Source organism: Lissotriton vulgaris, chromosome 2_1 (genome assembly GCF_964263255.1).
Source record: "Lissotriton vulgaris chromosome 2_1, aLisVul1.2, whole genome shotgun sequence".
NCBI lineage: Eukaryota > Metazoa > Chordata > Amphibia > Caudata > Salamandridae > Lissotriton > Lissotriton vulgaris.
In genome coordinates this window covers 821,986,332-822,007,497 of record NC_141687.1, presented here as the reverse complement: position 1 = coordinate 822,007,497, position 21,166 = coordinate 821,986,332, and the positions used below count along the sequence as shown (strand labels likewise).

The window sequence follows — 21,166 nt, the reverse complement described above, 5'->3', positions numbered from 1 at the left end:
GTTGGACAGGTTGTGCAGCGACTCACGGCGGGCTCCCTGAGGTTTGTCTCTCCCCGGACCTGCTAGCCTGCGTGGATGAAGGGTTGCTATCCCCTTCCCGGTTTGGGCCTTGGCACTCCAGTGCTTCGCTCCCTTGGGGTGTGGTGCTTGCTGCTTGTGTGGTCCCTCAGGTCCCTGCAGGGCTGTGTTACTCTTGTGGATGTGCTCCCCCGAGTATCTCCTGGACGTTCCAGTTATGTGGGAGGTAGCGTGTCCTGCTCCTTCCTCGCAGTGTGGGTCGCACCCGAAAGTGCTGGTGCCGTGAGATGGGTTTCCTCAGCTCCTTGCTGTGCCCTTTGAACACCTTACCCCACTTGCACTGTTCACAGGGTGCCCTATGTGCTGCCCCTTGTGCTGCTTGGACTTGTGCTTGGCCAGCCAGTCCTTATGATGTAGTGCACGCTTTCTTTGCAAGGAGGGGCCAAGCGCAGCAGCGCAATGCTTCTGACCTTGTTCTTGCACTCCTCCACTTGTTATGATCTCCTCCACTGCCGGCTCGGGATGCTCCTCAGGATGCTTGTGGGTTCTGGATGTGCCGTGAAACGGTGTCCGCGGCGCGTCTAAAGCCTAGTCGCCAATTTGTAGAGGTAGAGTTGCAGTAATAATGCCACCACGCCACATTTATTTTAATTATCATGATTTAATATTCCTGAGCGCCGGAAGCTCGTCCAATCGTTCCGAGTGCAAGCGGCGCTTACAAAATGGCCACCCGCACGTTCCCAGCATGCATTACATCACGCTCCGCAACACTAGAACGCATCACCACACTTTGCACCCCGATTTATCGCCTACATGATTTTGACCCTGCTAAATTGATTCCTGAGCATCTATATCTTTCTGAAAATAAAACCTTTATGGTTTAAGACTTATCTGTCTGTCACTCTTGTAGGACCAAGTGGGTTCTACACATTTGTCAGTGAGATTATCATTTAGAATGTTTTTATTTAGACAGGTCCAGCGGGTTGCACCAAAAACATATCGGTATTACACTCTCCCCGTATGTTAGGCCCCCAGAGAGAAAGAACTGTGGTTGCGTGCTGTCCCTTGCCTCTGGTTCAGACGTAGGAAGGACACAAACTCTGCAAACAACAAGGTAACGTGTGACTTGATAGTCATGCACAACCCGAGCAAATGCAGTCTCACTATTTTCTGTAGTGTGGGCCTCTTAGTGCATGTATGTCAATGCTACGAATTTAGGACGCTGACTCACAGTTTTTCCAATAAAAGAATTGAAGTTGGGAAAAGGATGTGGTCCGTCGGCCAGAGTGCCGACTTTGGTGCTGGAAAAGCAGGGTTCGAGCCTCCGGGTCGCGTCCACATCCTGCGAATGTAGGCAAATCACTCCCCGTGCCAGAATGTGTAACGTAACCGGTGCTCATGTAAAGCGCTCCAATACCTTCTGATCGAGTTCGCGCTAGATAAAAATCTGCAACAAAAAATATGCTATTTTGCTTAAAACTGTTTCCAATGTTCACGTTTTTGCTCTAAATCTTCCTTATAGGTGTGCATAATTGATGGCAAGTGTGCATTTATTTTAAAATGTTTTTTTTCAACTTCTTAAATCCTCGGAACGACTGCATCTACAATTGTCACTTAATATTTGAATTGGTTTTGAGCTGTTTCAAATTGGGGGATGTCTTTAAATGTATTTGAAAATTAACCTTGTTGTGGCATCCGGAGAATTCAAAACCAACACACGCAGATTATTAGTAGGCACACACTGGGGTTATATAAACATAAAATACAAAAGCTCGCAGGAAAATACAAAGAGACTTCGTTAATGAAACAGACGTGCCTCTGTAGTAACAGTCTCCTCCCATAGCTCTGAGAAGCACCAACATGGCGACCGGCAACGTGAAAGCTCCGCCCACTCACGGAAGTCTAGCCCTGAGAAGTATGCTGAACCCGTTACTCTAGCAACCGAGGCCGCGCGCACCGATGCAAAAACTTTCTCGCCCCCCTAAAAATGTCAGACAGGACCTTACACACCCCTGCACGCAGCGGGAAGATACAGGCCTGGGAAACAAGCCCAGAAGAAGGTACTGAGGCGCATGAGAAGAAGACGAGTTGTGGATGGAATGCTTCTTCGTCCGTGGTCGGGGGCGCACCCCGGGTTGCAGGCGACAGGGAGGACAGTGGCGGGGGTCAGCGAGTTCTGCTTCGCGGGATATTTTCTGTCGGCAAGCAAAGCTGCGATGTACAACTGACGGACAGCAGGCTGGTCTGGAGCCCCATCCTGCCCGAAAAACCCCCAGGTAAGTACCTGAAACCTGGTGGGAATCTCCGGGATACGTTCTACAACCTCCGTTACTACATGTGATGTTTGTTTCTTCGGGTGACAGCAGAGCCACGCTATGGTATTATGAAACAGACGTGGGCGTGGCCTGCTGGGGCCACACTCCTCGGCCACACCCACCAAGCGTACATCTAATACTCCCCTCTGAAATGTCTCAGTCCTCAAATCCTGCCCCTCTCCCTCCCGTACAGAAGTCGGGCACATTAGTTATACCCACGCTGCCCGGAGTGTAGCTGGACACACTTCTCTTCATCCCAGCATTGCACAGAGTAGCCCAGAACTCTCACATTGGCTAAATTCTTAGTCGTGAGAAATAATTTGCATGTTGATGACACAACCTTTGACATTGAGGACTTCACATGAAGGCATAACTGTAAAATGGTAGAACCGCAGTAAATACATGTAAAACGAATAAAGTAACAGGGAGCCCTCCCTAAAGTAACCATACAAAGAAAACAGCACCGACTAAAGAATATGCAACAAAGTGTTCAGTTGGAAAATGTATTGTCTTTAAAGAGATAAATTAACTCATGAGCCTAATAAAGCTGCAGTAAAAACAAAAAAAAATATTGGAAAAAATGCTTAAGTTACAAAAGGGATAGAACACTAGAAACGGAAAGAAAATGGTAGCTTCTGTGAACTATATGGAGTAAAATCATTTTGAGTTGTTCTCCGTAGTACATAGCAACAAGCATTTGCAATGTAATAGGTCTCGCTTATGCGAGAGTTTGAGCTATTCACATTGTAAATGATAATACCTTTTATTTATGTGTTTTGAAAACTTGCAAGAGGTGCGTAAACATGCACTCTGTACATATAGCCTTTTCTTACGAAAAGCAAGGCTGGCAATAACTGCGCCTCTTAAACTGCCAGCCTTGCTTCTCGTAAGCATGGACTATCTGTACAAAGTGCGTGTTTATGCACCGCTTGCAGGTTTTCATAACACATCAATAAAAGTCATTTACAATGCCAATAGCTCAAACTCTTGCAAATGCGAGACCTATTGCATTGCAAATGCGTGTTTATTTTACGTGAAAGATGAGTAACATTTCTCCTGTTATTTCCCCCCCACGCACCCTCCCCCCGGTCTCAATACACCAATCGAATTTGTCTCATGACCCACCTCACTGACACCCACTCCAGGTACTTTGTCCAGATGAAACCCACCACCCAAACTCTTTCTCTGAACTCCACAGCACCATTACCGGAAGTCAATGCTGTACCAATGGCGGAGGAGCGTCGCCCCACTGCCTGGCGCAGAATGAGCAATCAAACAAAAAATAAAACGATGCTCTATCATCCTTTTATTTTTCGTTTGCCTGCTCTGAGCCAGCTTGTGCAGGAAGGGGCGGATCATGGGAGGGTGGACGAGGAGTGCTTGACCACTCCCAAAGTGCTCATTTGTGTTTGGCCGGCTGTCTCAGGCCGACCAAAACACTCATGTGCACTTAGGTTTCAGCAGTCGGGCTGGAGAAATCCCACAGACTCAATGATCTGAGCAGGGTGTCTTTTCTGCCTGTTCAGGCCAATCCTGTGCTGCTCTGCAGCACAGGGATTGGCTAGGAGTCTGTACCAGGAGCTGCTGGGACCCAGGAAGAGGCCAGCAGGAGCAACGCGGGAGGCAGCGTCAGGTAATTTTTAAAAAGTTTTTTTATTATTAATAACATGCCTGCCCGCCTCCCCATTCCCCTCTCTGCTCGCTCTCCCACTGCGCTCACCCCACCCGCCACAGTGGCAAGCAGCATTTCATAGAACATTCATCAGGTTGCGGTGGGTGTTAGGTTTGGGCATCCCAATACAAACACCATGTTGACCAATGTGTTTGGGACCATAGATGGTTGTAATAATACAACTAATACTGGTAAAAATAATAATCATAATGGCGACACTTGATATTAGTGTTGCTATTGTGTTTGCTTTTAATGATAATGGAGATAGAAATGAGTAATATTATTATTACATGAAAAAGGAGTAGTAGTATTTATGTTCAGAATGTTATGTAGTGAAGCACTTTTGTATTTGCTCATTGATTCCACATGGCGGTACAACGTGAAACATTTAGATTAGCAACCTATTCTACTTAAACAAGAAAGTTTCCTCCCCAAGCAACACTACGCTGTTATCAGCCTGGATCTGCAGTCCGCGGCGCTGCTGCCCTAGCTCTGTGCTCTGCTGCCAGTACAAGTCAACAGCGCTGGGCTGCCAGAGGTCAAGGGTTGTAGCCTCCACGGCTGGCCCCCGCGGGAGTCTGCTCTCCATTCCCGGCTGTGCCTCACACTCTCCGGCCATGACAAGAAGCAGCAAAGTCTGAATCTCGGCGAGGCAGGCACGAAGTCTGCACGTTTCCCTCCAGCACCAGGGGCCGGAGGATGCCGTCTATATACACTTGTAAGGAAGCCAAGTGCAGGGTTGTGGGAGCCTTGACGTGGAAGGGCGCGTGAGGCAGACTAATGCTTTGTTTTCGTCTAAGTGGAGCCCACAGCGGGAGAGAAACTGCGAAAGTGAAAGCACACCATGCTCGCGCCAGCCTCCAGGGACAGGAGATGTGCACACATATGGAGTGCACGTCTTCTGTCCACGCGTGCCACCTCCTGTTTCCCTTCCAGCACCAAAGCCACAGCAATAGAGTCTTCCCTAGCGAAGCAGCTGCGCTGCATTCTTAGCGAGACCTAAAAAGTACAAAGGCAGGCAACTGTAGTTGTTTGATAATGACTTGACAAACTAACTAGACAAAAAACCTGCACGATGCAACCCTGCTCTACAGTAAATGCAAGGCAATTGATGAGCAGAACAGTATGACGTCTGCTGAATCTTTACAGGCGCTGAATGAGACAGATTTGTGAAGGTCACCCAGAATAATGTTGTAGTAAAGGGGAGTATTATGTGGTATGGGAGTTTGACATCACCATGTAATACTGTCACAATACCCCAAAGACGGTCTTTGGATGCATACTAATAAAACCGTAGCTCAGTCCTGGTAGAGTGACTAAGAGCGGTCAGGCTTTACAGGAGGAACATGTGTAAAGCATTTCAGAGTACCAAATGGGCGATAAGCAACTGACACGTTTGAAGAAAAATTCAACACCAATTTATAAAAATAGAGCATATTTTTATCTTAATTTAGACACCAAAACTAATGGAATAGCATACAAACAACCGGCGTTCTAGATTTTAGAAGTAAAAGAAAACAATGCAAAATAATACAGTCAAAATTTCACATTTCGGATAATCAGAAAACCCAGTAGTGACAAATAGTCGCTTGCAGGTCGAGTTGTGTTGTACCCTTGCAGGGTAAAGGTGATGTGGGTGCCAGGACCAAGCCACGACAGTCAGTTCAATTTTACCTGGTCTGTTTAGCCCGGTGGCAGAGTTCTTCTGGCTGCCCCTGGTGCTGAAGGGGAGCAGTGGAAGTTTCTTTTATTGCTGAATCTGTAATGTGGGGGAAAGCAATGCAAAAGACAACAATTGAGTTGTTACTGACATCAGTTGAAGGTTGGATGGAGTTGCCTTTTAATCCAGTGCCGATAAAAAGGATCGGTTGCTGTATTAGCGGCCAACAAGCCTTGGCAGCGGTAAGTAGAGCAGAAAGTAACTTCAACTTCTCGTGGTTCAGGTGAATGCCATAGCTGCATGTAACTCCCCCAATGCACTAAACCATCTGGATTTGGGCAATACTTTGGAGGGCCTGATGTCCAGCAATTTGTCTGATCCAGAGTGTTGTTTTACATGCAGTGTGCAGAGACTTGTGCCACTAGTCCAGGAGAGTCTGAGGGTGCTCCAGGCTTCCACAGGGGTGCCTCTGTCTGGGGGAACCGGAATCAGCAGGTAGTCTAGTAAAAGTCTTGATCAGGCCATTCTAAGAGTATTGCCACATATGCAGGATTTCCCTCTTTTGCTTTGTGCAAGTCTTGTTGTCACTGTAACAGGTCTCTTCTTCTGTCCTCTTTGATGCTGACTGTTGAGAACTGAGGTTCTGGTGTCAGCGGGGTCCCTTAAATCCTAGATTTAGGGTATTCAGGGATGTGTAGCTATCAACCCCTGCGGTGACCTCATCCAGGGTTGTGGGTCACCTTCCCTACCCAGAACCCTCTATTTTGCCTCTTCTAAAAATGGCAGAAATCTAATTTTAGTGTACAGACCAGGCTGCTCACCCTGGAGGTGTTTCTAGCCTTCTGGGGGCGTACACCTCCTTGACTAACTAATTTCCCACCTGTGCGGGCGCATATGTGCCTGGGGTGAGGGAGGGCTGTTTTCTCCACTGAGAGTCAGCCCTTATACATATTTAAGGCAGTGCAGCTTTTGAAGCTCAACACCTTGATGTGCCACCTCACTAGCCTGCTTGGGGGATGGAGGTGTGACTTCCTTCCTGCCCAAGCCTTTGTTCCTGACTCCTGGGAGTGATCACACTGTCTAGCACATGGTCCGAATCCTGCCTTTGCAGCAGCAAACACTGGAAGTGTGGGCTATCCGGCCAGAGCACAGAGAAGCTGGGACAACCAGGTGGGCAGCCTCTAAGGCTGCCACCTTGGTGCCCACCTAGGTGTATGCCACATAACCTATGACAGAAGATTTTTGTCAGCGGTGAGAAGAAATGTTGTTTGATACCAAACATGACATATTTAGGTGGTGCCATAATGGAGCTGCCAACCTCGAGAATGCCTGTGTGGCAGCGCATGTTATACTATGGACCGCTAACACTTCTAGTAGTATCCAATGGGGAACGCCACTATAAGGACATAGAATCTTGCACTTATATGTTCTCACCTTTAATATAACGCACCCTGCCTCCTCGGCTCAGGAGGCAATCGTAGGGATGCCTGACATATATTAATAATAGTGTATTGACTGTGCCACACATGGTGAGCGCACAGTTGAGTTCGAGCAGTATTACCTTATTACATTTAAAAAGCTGTAAAATGTATCTCCACTGTTAGCCAATGGGAGAGTTAGGCCTTGCAGTAGTGAAAAACCAGTTTGAGTTTTTCACTAACAGGACATGTAAATCTTAAAAGTACATGTAGAGCTCTTTAAATACACTCTGCCTGCTGGGCTGTCCAGGGCCTATCATAGGGGTCTCTTATATGTATTAAAAAGGAAGGTTTGGGCCTGGCAAAATGTTTATTTTGTCAGGTCGAAATGGCAGTTTAAAATTGCACACACATGCTACAATGGCAGGCCTGGGACATATTTAAATGACTATTTAAATGGGTGGCATAATAAGTGCTACAGGCCCGCTTGTAGCATTTAATTTACAGGCCCTGGGTACATTTAGTACCACTTTATTAGAGACCTATGAGTAAATTAAATATACCAATTGGGACTAAGCCAATGTTACTATGTTTTAAGGAGTGAGCACATGCACTCTAGCTCTAATTAGCAGTGGTAAAGTTTACAGAGTCCTTAGGCTAGCAAAAACAAGATCAGCAAAAATAGAGGAAAAAGGAAAAACGTTTGGGGGGAAAGACCACCCTAAGATTGCCAGGGTGCACACACGAAGCCTCCATTTTCGGCTCGTGGGATCGCGTCTCATTGTTGGCGCTCGATCCAATTCCCCACTGCGGGCTCTAATACGGATTACTGCGGTCCCTACGGGTAAGCTCTTGGCTTCCCCGAAGTGCTGGCGCCGGACAACTAAACCCCCCCCATTGCGGGCTCAGTCCTTATCTGCCTCGCTCTAAACGGAGTACGTCCTGATCCCTAGCGACTCGGCGACTTTCAGCCCCTCTCTCATTCGTACCCTGGTACCGACAACACGACGACCCACTGTGGTTGATGCCGTGAATTATTGCCCTCACCCTGCTCTGCGTGACTGCTAATTCCTCTCTACCAGGCTATTGTGTCCAATACCCTTTAGGCATAATCCTTGTCCTGATGATGATCCCATGAATTATGTAAAAGGGATCCAAACGCCGTCGACTTGTTGAAACACCATATATCTAAATGTATACCAAATGTGATATGCGTATAATGGTGTAATTGAATTTCTGTCATTTCTTCATTTTCAGAAATCGTTCACTCTCTGCCTAAAAAACTCTTCCCTCTGTCTCTTTACTACCCTGTCACCTTGCCAATTTGTAAGCGTGAGGGCACAGGCTTGTGTCTCACTCTTTTGAATGTAAGGTATTGTTTTGATTGTTTAATTATACAGTAAAGATTTGTGATCCCTGTCCGGCTGGACAAATCACCTTACTTAATATAGGTCCAACAAAAATATGTATAACACTGCGACGTACATATTTTTGTTGTTTGCCCATATACTATATTTTTTGTGTGTATATCTGTTATTTATATAGATGTTTGTTTGTTTTTTGCTTTCAGCCCTGAGGAAGCTCTCATTGCGAGAGCGAAACGCGTTGGCTGATACTCTTAATCAACCTGTTTTTAAGAAAATTCTATTGATCTAATAAAGAAGTGACTTTTCTCATATACCTACGGTCTATTGGACTTTTTGAGTTGTGCACCCCCATCATCTTCTAAAGTTCTTGAGTGTGTGTATGCATGCTTTCAGAGGATTTAGGTTCCACTAACCATTCCTGTGAGTCTCACGGGACTTATCATTACTTAATACATACCTTACTCATGTAATGCTCAATGGGTTGCAGGAGGTTGCAGGGCATTAGGTTCTTTGTATGATATTGGTACATTGACTAAGTCCTTGATGCCAGAGGGTGTATAGATCCCTCTCTCTGGACATGTTCTGGAGAGAAATCCAGAAAACATATAAATTGAACATTTCTCCACTGACTCCCAATTGCAAGAAGATCCTCTTTCAAGCTGTTATGATAAACACAAAGGGTCAAAATTCCTTCAATCAAAAACTACCAAATATTTCCAACTAAGGAATTTGAGTTCCAGGCTGGCACTACTCTAATAGTTCTAGAATTTATGAATAAACAATCAATGGTTCTACTTTATTCGTCCAAGCCTCCAAATGGTGGATCCTTACCTGCAAAGATTAGAGCCACTGAGAATCACATGGAATTGAGAAGGGTGTTTGAGATTGGTTATACCTAACATGATCCATTTGGGAATCCATATTATCTTGTTAATAAAGATAAGGGCCAAAACAAATTTTGACCTCTCAGTTTACAAATGGATGCCCCTGCCGTACCCTCTAAGTTCAAGGGAGAACTGAATTTTCACAATTCCCTTTCAAACATCTCTTTTCCAAGGGTGGGCGGTATATTCCACTCCACCAGCAAAGTTGGCGGAGTTTTGTCCGCTCCACGTTATGCTTGTAATGTGGAGTTCCAAATTACGCCAACTGCAGTGCATCAGTGATTTTTTTTTATGCATGCAGCTGGTAAACAGTAATTTGGCAAGTGCAAGTGTGATTTGGCATCCCCTAGCTTGATTTTTGGTCACTAGGAGTGCATCCGGCGAGATTTCTCCAATACAGGCAGTCGCAACTGTTTACGGTCCGAAATCTGCAGCTCGAGGAGAAAATCTACCAGAGCACCAGCAAAATCAACTTGAGAAGCTGCACTCTCCGGTGCACCACGTGGTGCCATACGTGCAGTGTTTTCAGCATGGATGGAGCTCCTGGCGCTAAATCACAGAGCGAGCAGCGTAATGTGCCTTTTCCCCCGTTCGCGGAAACTCACTGAGTGTTTTGGAGACTCAGCAGAATTCCATGGAGTTAAACTCCCAGAGTTCTGCCCTGGCCTACTCCTTACTAGCATCTGATGAGAACCAATAGGTAATGGAGTGCTCACTACTAATTGCAAATATGGGTCAATCTTCCAAATCTTACTCGTCAAAACAAATGAACCAATGAACCAAACGTCCCACATAACACAGAACCTCACATTAGAAAGAGCTGAGTACAGAGTCTAAACAAAATAAGTATAATCTTTGCTATTCATGTTATTGATCAAAGTTCAAAGTTTCAACACCATTTTCAGAAGCTAAACAAAATAACAAAGATGTTACAACATATAGCATCTATCCACATGTGACAACCATCTGTCCCTACACAGTTTTTACATCCTCAGATTGCCTGCTATCCCAAAAGCCTCCTTCTACCACCCTCTGTATGCCTAACATCCTCTGAGTGTAGCCTACCTCTTACATGCCTACCTTACTTTCTATTATTTTTCTGATAACTGCCCACTTCTCACCCAATGGGCCACAATCTCTCCATCTTTGAAAACAAAATCCTGCAGTCTAACAAAAACTAACCTCTTCTAGCCTATTTACTCATCTCACCAACCATTTGCATGAACTAGCATTAACTTCGGTGGCTGGTGCCCTTTACAAGTGTTAAGGCATAATCTTTACCTCAAATTCCAGAAAGTATGCCTGATGTATTTTAGGAGAGTGCAGTCAAAGTCGCTCACTCTTGCTTGCATTGAATTTTACTCTCTCTCATTCTCACCCAGTCTCATTCACTTACTCTCATTTGCACTTCCACTTAATTTTACTTACTCTGACTCAGTGTGACTAAGTCTCACTGACTGACACAGTGTCACTTATTCTCGCTCTGACCCACTCAGTGTCATTTATTCAATTGTACTGTTATTCAGTCCTACTTATTCTCACTCATGCGGATTCACTCAATCTCACTCTGACTCACTCATTCTCACTTGGTCTCACTCATTCCCACTCATTCTCATTCATTGACTCACTCTCCCTCACATATTCGCAGTCAGTCTCACTCATTCTCAGTCAGTCTTACTGATTCACTTAGACTCATTCACTAAATCTCACTCTGATTTACATAAGTCTCACACACTCTGACTCAATCAGTCTCACTGTTTCTCCCTCTACGTTACTGTGTCTCACTAAGACTAAGACTGTTACTCACTCAATCTCACTCTGATTCACTCATTCTGATTTACTCACTCTGACTCACTCAGTCACACTTAGTCTCACTCAAGTCGACTCATTCTCACTCTCTTACTCACTCATTCTCATTTAGTCTCACTCAGTCTCACTCTGACTCTCTCTGTCTCACTGTTGTTCATCCTCACTGAATCTGCCTCAACTCACTTTTTCTCCATAAGTCACTCAGTCCCATTCATTCTGCTATACTCACTCCATCATACTCATTCAGTCCCGCTCAGTTCCTCTCATTCTTACTCACTCAATCTCACTGACTCTCAGTCTCACTGACTCGCTCCGTCTCACTCATTATGACTCATTAAATCTCACTCTGACCCCCCATGGTCTCACTCAGTCTCACTCACTATGACTCATTCAGTCTCACTGATTCTCACTCCTCATTCTCTTACTCATTAAGACTAACTCAGTCTCACTCTGATGCAATTAACCTCACACATAGCAATATTCAGTGACACTCACTGGGATTCTCCCTATGGACGCTAGGAGCTTTATTTTAAATCCTGCACGTTAGTGCATCCCGCGCTGCTCAGCCTATGGGCTATCCCGCGTTGGTGCAGCTTTGATTCTGCTCTTGCGGAGCCCCTCCACACTTAGAAACTGGGACCCATATTGGAGCAACGGACCTGGACTTCGTTTCATCCAGGCATATTGCTTTAGGGACTTTAACCATGCGGTACTCGGCTTTCTGATATTGGCACTGCGTTTCTAACCGCGGCTTGTCGCTTTAACCCCTCAAGATTCCAAAGTCTGGATAGAGGTGGGCGGAATAGACTTACAAGATAAAGGTAAGCGCAAGCTCCACCCATGACTATTTAGGGATGCGTGTTCATTATGTAAGAAGCCCTATCATAGTTGTTATATATTCTCTCTTTTTTTAGTTTGCAAACATATCTTGCTTTGCACAGTCCCTGCTGAAAATGTTGATATGTAAGTACAATGTAGGGCTACACTTTCACTGTCAGTCCAGAGTAGGGGAGGTGTTATTCCATCAAATCCTCACATTTACCCTGTGGTTCCAGAAATCCACAAACTCCTTCTCAGGGGTCTTACCAATAAGTAATCCATTCAAAAGTGGCAAAGAAATCAACAGAGAATCTGAAATATGAAAAGACATCTTTATTACAATTAATTGTGAGGCTACGTCACCCAGTCACACCTAAAGCAACTGAAGGAGGCAGCCTGCTGTATGGTCTCCGCACAGACCTTTTATACCAGTTATTATGAGCTAGGCACACATGTTCTCTTGAGGTACATTATTATTGGTCACTCCCAGGACGTGCACAAAGCACTGTACCAACCCACTTTCAAGATAAGTCCAGGCCATAACAAGAACAGATGGAAGTAAGATAGGCACGTTTGTGTGTAGCAAATCTTTACAATGTCCTGTGCTCTGATCTATAATCTTGATCAACTAAAGGGCAGGAACTGGTTTGGCAAGGAAAGGCCAGCTTCTAAAATTAACTCCAGCGCACGAAGAAATCCCTGGTTAATGTGTATATATGATTCACAACAGGTCAGACTGCTTTGCTCACAAACTAACTTCTGAAAACCTACATAAAAGTAACACTAGATGGCAGTCACGACACATAACAAAAACCCAAGTTTCAGAAAAGAAAGTCTTTCAGGAAAGAAACCATTTAGATATTGTTTAAGATAACATATGCGCAAGAAAACTAATGGCTAACAAGGTCCTGAATAGTAATTGAAAAAACTCAGACAACGATCAGTTGGCGAAACTGGTTTTGCAAAAGGTCAGTTCCAGGTGAAAAAGGGTTACTCTCTCTGCAGTTCATTCAGAGTCAGAGAAACCCATGCTAAGGTTATGTCCTTGAATACTTGTTCTGCCACAGTGAAGGCCTACTGTAAGGGCAATCCACAAAATGGCTGCTATTCACAAAATGAAACCCAAGGGTTCAAGACGGAAACTCTGATTTCAGGGTGCCTTCTTCACCCGAATGCGACGAAAATGATTGTGCATAGTATACTCGTCATTTCCAGTCTGCTGATACCAAATTCGTCATGATACGACAATGTTTCATGACACTGGTCCAGAATTTTCAGTACCACAGACGCTCCTTTTGCCCTTACATAGGCAATAACCTAAACCCATGTCAGTCTGAATCTAGGTCTATACTCATCAGATCATCAAGGTGTTGCTGTAGTATCATCTTATTACTTAGCAACTCTCTCGGGACAGGTCTCCTTACACACGTAGTGGCACAAAAGGCCATATATGGCAGGACCAAATAGGAAATACCTCTATCTGTAGTATGTGGTATAAGATCACACACCCAACAATTAGTGATATTCACTACTAACTGGTGTTGATGTAGAAACTGTACAAAAGGAATTATCAGTAAACTCTGACCTAACCAGTTCATGTTCAGGTAAAATATGAAACTCATGTGAAGAAACAGTAGAAAAAGAAAGAGTAGGTTGAGAAGTTGGTGCAGACGTCAATTGTGTAGGAGAAACAAACCAGAATATAGTAGCTAATAGAATACATAAAAGTATTAAAATAGATAAAGCTATACCACACTTAGAGAACAACATTCTATAATATCGTTTTTTCATCTCTTGCTTTTTATCGTCATTCCTCAATACAATCTCCATTTTCTAATGTCGCTCACGCAATCTTGATAGAGTACTTCAGCTGTGATTATTAGCAGGTCGTAGGGACACTGCAAGTCCTGCAGACCTACTGCCACTACTCAGGTCACAAACTGAACCGTTGGTACTCCTACGTGACCCTGCAACTGGCAAATGGTAACCAATCAAAAATTTAACAGAAAACCATAATACAATTTCAGAAAAAGCAAGAGAAAAAGAAAAACAAAAGTCAAATGCAAAATACTTGAAGAAATTGTCTCTTTTTGGTCTCAGTGTGAATGCAAAGGAGTAATAGTAGGAAGAGTCATAGGTTGGGAGGTGGGTACAGATGTCAATTGGGTAGCAACAAAAACAATCCCCCCCATAAAAGACAATGTCATTAAAAAAAAAAAAAACTAGAGAACACGTTGTTGAGAACATATAGACAACAGGAGAAGGTAGTGACCACTATTACAAACAAAATCATAATTTTTCACAATCCTAAGCAGAAAGCAAATCCTAGAATTATCTAATAACATTTTATATAGCTTCCTATGCATTTCAGTAATTTATTATATGTTCAAGTGAAACAGTGGTATTCCTGATCAATGCTCTCAGATGAAAAGGGATACTCTTCCACAGAGAGTGGACTTTATTATGCTTTTACTAAACAGAATAGTACTTTAAAACAATGCCAGCAAAGCAGCAAAAATTAGTTTCCAAACTCCAATTCTATACAAGCTCACAGAAAATACCCAGAGTCCGTCAAAGCCTCTCCTGGCAGGCTTCTATTGTCCATCAAATCCGCTTCCAGTGTCTTCTTCGCGTTGGGCCTCTTCAATTCAGGCTTTTTCATGAGAAAAAAGTACTGTTTAGTTAGAGTGCCCTCCTGGCAAAACACCCACAGCTCACTCGAAAGTCTCAATGTCTCAAAACAATGCACCTGTGTCTCTTCTTTGTGTCAGACACTACAAATGATGTGCTCTTCATTGATCAAGGGCACAAAGCATCTCGTGCAGATCCAAGCACTACTGAGAAACAACCCAGCAAGATCAGCAGCACTTTCAGACTCCAACACTCTCTATTCAGTGTCAGAGGATACTCGGGCTGCTCTTTCAGGGGTACCATAATGTAGTGCCTTTTTTCCAAACGTGGATCCTTGGGTGTACTGCCTTTCCGCTGGAGCAAAACAAAAAGAGGTGTGTGTGTGGCCAAAACTCGGGCCAAGGGCTCAAGGGACTGTACACTGACAGAGGTTTCCAGCACATAACAGGTACAAAGCCCAAACAAACAAACTCTTATTCTGTGGCAAACAAAGAACCAGCTCCTCCTTTTTCTGCGACGCCTTTCGAAGAAGCAAATGCTTTGCTTGGAAGGCACCACTGATGTCGCGCTGATGATCGCTGTCCAGCTTCGCGACTTTCTTGTTGCAGAAATTGTAGAGCCAAGAAATCTGTCATTCATCTGTAGCGGTCACTGATGGAGAGTGGGCTTAGTCTCGATCACAGGTCTGCAGGGTACCACTCTTTCTTTGACTCTGGAAGATCCCGCAGAACCTAGTGATATAGGAAATGTAACACAATTGTTAGTTTCCTTCAAATCAAGCACAAAACAGTTCATGGGTTTTAACAAGGGGACTGCAAGCAGGTGGTCTGTAATCTGCAAGCGAGTGGCCACACGCCATGGGACAATTTTGGTCTAGAATACACTGCCATTTTCAAAAAACAATTTCAAACATAAGGGCAGTAGGCAAAACAGTGTCTCTAGGTTTTTCAATTGGGTTTCCGTATGAAAGCATATCCTTCATCATCTAAGGGTAGATAACTACACGAAAATTCTATCTAAATGGATGTCTTCACATATGGTGACATTGTCTAATGGTGCAAATACATATTTTCCTCTATGATTAAACCTAGGTGTTCCTAAATTCCTTATCTAGAACATCTCAAATAGAGAAATAACATAATACAGATTATCAAGAACATGAAGAAAAGTCCCTTTAAAAAATGTGCATCAGGTGCACTATGCAATACAAAGGCTAATGATCAAATGTGCAGGAAAAAAAGATAAGCACTAGAAAGTCCTGGTATTTGCATGATTAGAACACATCTGATCCCACAAAAATGAAAGCAGCAGGAACAAAAGGGAACTGAAAAATTAAAATAGGCATTGAAAATTCGTCATGTTCAAAAGGGTAAACTTAAGATATCTCCTAATGAGATGGAAAACTTGTCTTACTATAATATTGGGTCAGTTAACCAACCTATCACTACCCTGACAGTCAGTCTGAAAAAAACATTGAAGTAGGCCTAAGGAAAATTCTTAACAACCAGTCTGGCCATACAAAAGGGAATTATACATAACATGGGGGGTCCCTGATACATCACTGTAGTCTAGAAGTGTGCACAAAAACAATACCCCCATAATAATAAATGGGCTGACTGGACACCACTAAAATCCCCAATAACTAAGCATGATGCGACATTGGTCAGGGGCGGAGCAACAAAAGAAAAATCTATAGGAAGAACAAGAGTTTGCTTGGGTGCCTCAGGCATGTGACACAGCACCAAGAGTACGGGGGATACACAAGAGACCAAAGTTACACAGATTAACTCTACCGCTGGCAACTACACCGTATACGGTAATCTTAGCTAATGTTCCTGTTCTCTTTTCAGGAAGAAAAAATGAAACCTGGTTTCCTTTCAAGGGACAAAGCCATATGCTATTTGGGAAACAGAACATGATTAAGTAATGCAATATAGAAATTAGGCCACCTTGAGTCACAGATCTATAATTCCATCCTTAGGTCCAATCAAGGATACATGAATGTAGGGCTGCCTATTCCTTTAAGGGAATGTGCAGTAAGTGACTTAACAGCAGATGACACACTTTGATTCTATATATCTTTTTAGTTTTCTTCAATATCATTATAGCCAAATTTAGGCATGCACTGGTAAAAGTGCTGCCTGTCTTCCTCACAGTATGGAAACCATATCTGTGAAATTTATCATATACCAAATCCATCCAACTGTTGTGCAACAATACGTATCATACGGATCCCTTCACAACACTGGGGAACTTGTAATAGTAACAACATAAAACAAAACATACACAAAATAAAACAACAGCACCATGGCACATGTACTTTATGCACTGTAAACCTGCAGCCCAAAACCCAATATTTGGGCCTGTCTAAATTTGTCAGGTCTAAAATACCTACACTCCTTTTGACAGTAGATCACCATGCAGTGTGAGTCTGCTGTCATATATAACTTTACTGTCTCTCTTCTAACATACAGGACCAACTAAAATATATAATGACAGGGCCAAATACACAAATGAAAACATAAACATTTTTTTTTTTTTTTTTTACATAGGCCTGTAGCCTTCAAAATTTAGGAAAAGGGCTGCATCTTATTTTTTATCTAAGACTGAATGCAACACTTCCTTTTTTTATGAAATAAACGCAACTAGCAAACATTATTTTACTTAGCGTGGAAACACAAATGTATCAGTTCTGCAAAGCATTTAACACGACATTTGGGATTTCCAAAGAACCCCCTTTTAATTTTCCCTTGTAAATTAAGGTCTTTCATTTCATTGATGTTCTCACGAAGAAACCAGAAACTTCTGCATTCCTCGGAGGCAAAGTCCTAATTAAAGGTCACAAATGTCAACATGACGGCCTTCTCCATTATTTACAGGGAGACTAAAAGATAACATCTCGGCAGCGCGGCTCGAGCCAGCCTCTGCAAATTCTCAGCCCTCAGCCTCTGCCACACTGACGCTGTCCAAAGCCAGAAGTCCTAACTAATTCCTAATTCACTCTATTTTTGAAAAATAATTTCTCCTTTTTTTTGTGCGCTAAAATTATCTCTATTCCCAGATTTTTAAACTACATTTACTGTTACTAATTCTCAAAACCTAATGACACCCAGACCAGTTTTTTTTTAGAGTAAATGCTTGTTGCAATCCTATGGTACATGCTTCATCAATTTTAAATGAACAAAACTTTTCCGTAGGCCTAGCTGAAGCTAGAACCTTCAACCCTGATATTTAAAACAAGCCTTTGTACTGGCACGTGACATAACCCACTGACTCATAAGAAGGCACAACCTGCGTATATATATGTATCAAAAACCTAAATGTATGCATTTGCTTAAGCCTGAGACACTTTAAAAAGTACTCTGAATGAAAGCAAAATGCAGTTTAAACAGTGTTTTTAATCAAAATCGACTTTCATATTTTAGGCATTAAAAAATGAATATCCTACAATTTTCTTGCATAATATGCATTAGTAGAATGTCTATTACATAACCCATGAGTCAGGCATTTGAAAATAATAGCTTATACTTTATAAAAATGCTCTTGCTTGCGCCTATGCCAAGGGGAAATTATACACACGAATGCTTGTCATTTTAGTGATGCAACATAACTTAAATCAAATTTTAATGCTAGGAGGTCATAATATGAGTGTTAAGCTGTATAAATATTAAAAAACTATTTTTGTAGCACTTATTTTTAATAATTATTTTTCATAATTAATAATTTTTTTACCTTCTAATAAAACCAATTATTCCTCTCTGTGATTGTTCTACATATAAGAGCCCACTGCATCCCTTCCCTATCATTTAGATGCATTAACTCACAAACCTGAGCGCATATGCCTAACTTAAAAACGCGTCACATTCCTGCGTCACATTCCTGCGTCACATTTTTGCGCCACATTTTTGCGCCACATTTATTTAAAAGGACGGTTATGCAAAATTCCACCCGTGTTTAACTGGACAAGTGCTGGCTTAATGAACATTCCAATCAAATATACTGCAGCTGAAATATTTGCCTGTGCACATCTAATACAGTGCATCTAAGGAAAAATGCAGTAAATTTATTTATTTTTGCAAAAATAGATAATTTCGTTTTTTTCTTTTTGGGGCCTTATTTATATCTATTGTACATGATCCACACACACACACATTGAGCTCATTGCAGACATAAACAGAAAGTGTTAAAACATTCAGTACACACAATACAGCGCTGTCAGGCATCTGTTTCATGAACTGCGCAAACGCCACTCACATACCGAAGTTATACTGATGAGAAAAAGCCACATAAACATTTAAACATACATCAAACCCACAAATCAACACTCAGGACGAAAACAGGACAGCCCAGACTGTACTCAAAACCGAACCATTAGTAAATAGTAGCTGAAACCATATTTACAAGAAACACTTCTCAATAGTGTTCCAAAAGACTGCATAACAGCCCAACAGAACACTGTATTTGCAGGAAACCAAAAATACACTCAATACACTAGCTTTTAGCTGGCAGAACACCAAAAATCGTTCTGCATATAAAATTGCACAGAGCAAAGGATCCTTGTTTTGCCTTATGTCATATTTTAATTCCCTGGGGATACAACGTCACCAAGGAAGAAATATGTTTGTATATCTAACCTATTTAGATATTCCCTTTAGGGGAAGCCGGCAAATCCAAACGTATACAAAGTTGGCCAACACAAATCTCCAAATTTGCTAAGATCAGGCATCTTATAGCTCACTAATCTTGCTTCCAACTTCAAGGGGCTATCTCTATCGATACACTTGTAAATATACAAGACCCTCGGTTATTGAAAATTGCAATCTTCAAATAAGACTAAGGACCAAACAAACCAAGCAAAGAACCACAGAACCAAAGACAAAGGACTGGGAGCGACCCACTTATACCTCAACTAAAGCAGATGGAGAAAAAATCCCTTCATTACCTGCCTACACAAATTGCAATTCGCATATACAAACCTATACAAACTTATCAAAGCTATACCAAACAAATAGTTGTCCAAATTCTAACTGCCAAGTTCTAACTGCACTAACTTTTCTTAAAAAAAAAACACTTACGCCAAAAAGGTTCCGCAGTCAGGAGTGACATCGTTTGGAGAGTTTAAGTCAGAAAAATCAAAAAATATACTGGGCCGCAGAAACAAAAAAAATCCCCCAGAACCTCTGTGCACAGAGTACCTCTTTTAGTAGATTTCTGTCTTGCCTTCCCCAGTAGATTTCTGCCCTCTGACAAGATTACTCCTCCAGATAGTCACTTCTTGATGAGGCCCACTGTTGGTCGCGCCATTTGTGGTTCCAGAAATCCACAAACTCCTTCTCGGGGGTCTTACCAATAAGTAATCCATTCAAAAGTGGCAAAGAAATCAACAGAGAATCTGAAATATGAAAAGACATCTTTATTACAATTAATTGTGAGGCTACGTCACCCAGTCACACCTAAAGCAACTGAAGGAGGCAGCCTGCTGTATGGTCTCCACACAGACCTTTTATACCAGTTATTATGCCCTAGGCACACATGTTCTCTTGAAGTACATTATTATTGGTCACTCCCAGGACGTGCACAAAGCACTGTACAAACCGACTTTCAAGATAAGTCCAGGCCATAACAAGAACAGATGGAAGTAAGATAGGCACGTTTGTGTGTAGCAAATCTTTACAATGTCCTGTGCTCTGATCTATAATCTTGATCAACTAAAGGGCAGGAACTGGTTTGGCAAGGAAAGGCCAGCTTCTAAAATTAACTCCAGCGCACGAAGAAATCCCTGGTTAATGTGTATATATGATTCACAACAGGTCAGACTGCTTTGCTCACAAACTAACTTCTGAAAACCTACATAAAAGTAACACTAGATGGCAGTCACGACACATAACAAAAACCCAAGTTTCAGAAAAGAAAGTCTTTAAGGAAAGAAACCATTTAGATATTGTTTAAGATAACATATGCGCAAGAAAACTAATGGCTAAGAAGGTCCTGAATAGTAATTGAAAAAACTCAGACAATGATCAGTTGGCGAAACTGGTTTTGCAAAAGGTCAGTTCCAGGTGAAAAAGGGTTACTCTTTCTGCAGTTCATTCAGAGTCAGAGAAACCCATGCTAAGGTTATGTCCTTGAATACTTGTTCTGCCACAGTGAAGGCCTACTGTATGGGCAATCCACAAAATGGCTGCTATTCACAAAATGAAACCCAAGGGTTCAAGACGGAAACTCTGATTTCAGGGTGCCTTCTTCACCCGAATGCGACGAAAATGATTGTGCATAGTATACTCGTCATTTCCAGTCTGCTGATACCAAATTCGTCATGATACGACGATGTTTCATAACACTGGTCCAGAATTTTCAGTACCACAACCCTTATATGCGTTTGTATCTTCGTTCACTCTAGAAAGTGTCCAGGGATAGAGGCTGTTGGCACCTTTTACCTGCTCTGCGATGATAAATTGTGCACACCTACCCGGTAATTCATAGACAGCCATTGAAAGTCTCTGCTTCTGTCTCATTTCCCCTGTTTATCACAAAGCGTTTTCTTTTGTTCTATACATTTTCATTAACTTTCTT

The 21,166-nt window shown here is 42.6% G+C and overlaps 1 protein-coding gene across 1 annotated transcript in view; it reads left to right on the top strand.

Moving 5' to 3' along the window:
- Positions 1-1,904: 1,904 nt before the first annotated feature.
- Positions 1,905-21,166, top strand: part of CERKL (CERK like autophagy regulator) — a 593,964-nt gene continuing 574,702 nt past the window's right edge. Inside the window, exon 1 of the mRNA XM_086956224.1 lies at positions 1,905-2,294. Coding sequence (XP_086812350.1) covers positions 2,006-2,294 — 289 coding nt within the window. The 5' untranslated portion in view covers positions 1,905-2,005. The remainder of the gene's footprint in view (positions 2,295-21,166) is intronic.